At 38.6% G+C, this 3,599-nt stretch overlaps 1 protein-coding gene across 1 annotated transcript in view; it reads right to left on the reverse strand.

The window, feature by feature from the left end:
* The window catches only part of LOC119666071, a 5,604-nt gene extending 2,336 nt beyond the window's left edge, over positions 1 to 3,268 (reverse strand). Inside the window, exon 1 of the mRNA XM_038075346.1 lies at positions 50 to 3,268. Within this exon, the coding sequence (XP_037931274.1) occupies positions 50 to 3,268 (3,219 nt within the window). The remainder of the gene's footprint in view (positions 1 to 49) is intronic.
* Positions 3,269 to 3,599: the final 331 nt, after the last annotated feature.

The following is a 3,599-nucleotide window of genomic DNA, read 5'->3' on the forward strand; positions in this document are numbered from 1 at the left end:
TGTTTATCCAGGAAAGCACAATTTGTGAATCTGTCCAAAAGTAAGTTGCCTTGTCTTGATAGCCTAGATCAAGTTTAACTCTTGCCATGAGTTCTGCTGCTAGCAACGCTGCACACAATTCTAGTCGTGGAATTGTTTGAGATTTTATGGGTGCTACACGAGATCTGGAGCATAGTAGATTAAGTTTTATCGTTTTATCCTTTTGTACTGTTCTAATGTATACTGCTGCACCATAAGCCTTTTCTGAGGCGTCACAAAAAGCGTGCAGCTCAACATGGCTGTAGCCTTGACTGCTGAATACGTGCCTCACAACTGTTGCATTGTCCAACAAGGCCAGATCTTCTCTATACGATGTCCATTGTTTACGTATTTCTGACGGAAGATCATCATCCCAATCGAGTTTTAGCTGCCATGCTCCTTGCAACAAGATTTTACCGGTGACCAAGATTGGACCAATAAGACCCAAAGGGTCATATATGTGTGCCAAATCGGAGCTCATAGATCGTTTTGTTGTGTGACTATGGTCTCGACTGTTAACCTTGATACGAAATGAATCTGACTTTGGTAACCATAAAAGACCCAGCGTCTTTGTGAATTGGGTTTCCTTGGAATCAAAATTGAGATTTACTTCTTGATCTTCTGTAGCGATTCCATGTAAAAGTTTTGGGTTGTTTGCACACCATTTTTTTAGTTTCATTCCAGCCTTGTCTAGAATTGTTATTAATTGTTGTTGAATTAGTAACGCTTCGTTGATGGTATCAGCTCCTATTAGACCGTCGTCAACATAAAAATCCTTTTTTAAAGATGTGGCGCCATATAAATAATTTCCTTGATATTCATCCGCCAATTTTGTTAGACAGCGTGTTGCTAAATATGGTGCTGCTCTTGTGCCATAAGTAACTGTGTTCAACTGATAATAATTAAGTGGTTCTGTGGGATTTTCTCGCCACATTATGAGTTGCAGATTTCGATCATCTTTGTTAACCCATATTTGACGGTACATTTTTTCCACATCAGTTTTTAAAACATATTTGTGCATTCTAAATCTGAGCAAAATCGAAAACAGTTCGTCTTGAACTTTTGGACCATTAAACATTATGTCATTTAGTGATGGCCCTGATAATTTGTGTACTGATGCGTCAAATACAACTCGCAGTTTTGATGTTGAGCTGTCTGGACGTAGCACACAGTGGTGAGGGATGAAATATTGGGGAGATACTATTTCGCTACCGCTGAATTTTGTCATGTGTCCCAATGCTTCATATTCCCTCATAAATGAAACATATTGATTCTTTAGATCAGGATTTTGAATGAAACGGCGCTCGATTGTCTTGAACCTCTCGTAAGCGATTCCTTTTGTATCTGGTAACACTGATGGATGATTCTTTAGTGGGAGTTTTACAACAAATCTGCCATCACTTCCTCGAAAAGTGTGTTGCAAAAAATGTGACTCACAACGCAATTCGTCTTCTGTGAGTTCCGAAGTTGAATCTGGAATTTCTTCTGATTCCCAGAATTTCAATATAGATTCTTCTAGTTCCTTAGTAGTGCATATGCCACAGGTTGCCGTGCTTGAATTTAAAGTTTCAACATTGCCAGCTACAACCCATCCAAAAATAGAATTCTGAAGTGTTGGAAGACTACCTGCTAGTTTTATTTGACCTTCAATAAGTAACTTGAAAAAGATCTCTGCTCCTAACAGGCAATCTATTCGGCCAGGTTTGTTAAAATCTGGATCAGCGAGAGTTAATTCCTTTGGAATATCCCAGGATTCGATATTCAAATACTGCATTGACTGATCTGAAACGATTTTTGGTATGATATGTGCATCCATCTCTGCTACAAATTCGTTCAACGTTGATTGTACTCGGATTATTGTTTGATGACGTATTTTTGATTCATTTGCTCCTACGCCTTCCATACTCATAAGCGTTGGCCTAGGCTTGCAGCCCAATTTTTTTGACAGTCGGTTTGTTATGAGATTGATTTGAGAGCCAGAGTCCAATACTGCTCTGCATTCAATTTGTCTTCCATTTGATGCCAGCAATCTTATTCTGGCCGTCCCTAATAAGACATAATTAGATTCCTTATTGGTATTGTTTGTTAAAAGGGTTATTTTATTTGATGATTGGTTTGAAACTGAAGCTTGACCTGTTTGTTGAGGCGTTGAGTTATTTCCTTGAAGAACAGTACCTTTTGTGTATTGATTCCCCTTTGGATTATGCATCAAAGTGTTATGTTTTTTAGAACACTTAGTGCAGTGCCTGGATTTACACTCATCAGCTCGATGTCCAATCCTGAGGCAGTTCACACACAAATTGAACTCCTTAACCCAATTCCATCGTTGTGATAGATTAGCTGTCTCGAATTTTTTGCAAGCGTAGACCATGTGACCGTCTTTATTGCAAATTGGACAGGTTTTACTTAAACCAAATTTTGTAGCTGAAGCACACGTTCGAGTGAATGATGAATCTCCTTTTCCACTAGCCTCAAGTGATTGAAATCTATGTTCCAAAAATTTTAGCAATTCATCAATGGTTATTAAACGTTTGTTGTCTGTTAGCCCTTCTTCGAAAGCTGTTAGAGTTTCTGCATCCAGCTTGCGCAGCAATAGATGTACCAGGATAACATCCCAATGTTCGACTGGAACTCCTTGAGCCTGGGGACCATGTATGCATTTCTTGCTTACATCGTGTAGAGATTTTAATGCTGGTGCCGACTCCCTTTTAATGGAGGATTGTCCCATTAATTTATTTAGGAGTGTTGTAACCAGAAGTCGTTTATTTTCATAACGACTTGTAAGTAAAGTCCAGGCTATATTGTAATTTTCTCCTACTACTGGAAGATGTCTAATTAGCCCCTTTGGCTCGTTATCCAATGATGTAGTCAGATAATGCATTTTTTTGCTGTCACTGATGTCCGTGTTGTGGACCAATTCCATATACAAGTCCTTGAATTCGACCCACCGCATATAGTTTCCATCAAATTTTGGTAGTGATATTCTTGGTAGAGGCAATTCGCAATCTGTCTGTCTTGAGTTGCGAATTGTCTGATTATTATGCAAATGTTGTTGTAGTTCGATAATGGCAGCTCCTGCCTTTTCCTCGAGTTCATAAAACATTTCCAGTATGTAGTCCTCAATGATGCTTTCGTGGGTAGCTTTCCATAACGTTGTGTTATTTGCCACTAAATCGACCATATATCCTTCAAGACTGGCTGCCTCTATAGAATAGTATGTAGATGGTTGTTCAATTTGTCTGTTGACCATGATTCCTTCTATCGGTCTTTCAATTACACGTATGAGTGCCTTCTGATTTCGGAGTAGTTTCCGAATGTTTCAATCATTTATCTGTTTGTTTGCTCAATTGTTGTGCAATTGCTTGCTGAAGATGATTTTTCTAGCTCTATTGCTTTAATTTCTAGAACCTTGTTGTAATCGACAATCATTTTAAGAATACTCTGATAATCTTTGTTCACCAAGTATTCATGGTCGTCAACCTTGTCCACTGAAGCCATGATTTCCTGATGATTTTCATGATATTCATCACCCAACCTTTGGAATTTTTGAATCTTGTCTGTATAGAATTGAGAAGTTCTGC

The sequence above is a fragment of the Teleopsis dalmanni genome, chromosome 1 (assembly GCF_002237135.1).
Source record: "Teleopsis dalmanni isolate 2A chromosome 1, ASM223713v2, whole genome shotgun sequence".
NCBI classification, from domain to species: Eukaryota; Metazoa; Arthropoda; class Insecta; order Diptera; family Diopsidae; genus Teleopsis; species Teleopsis dalmanni.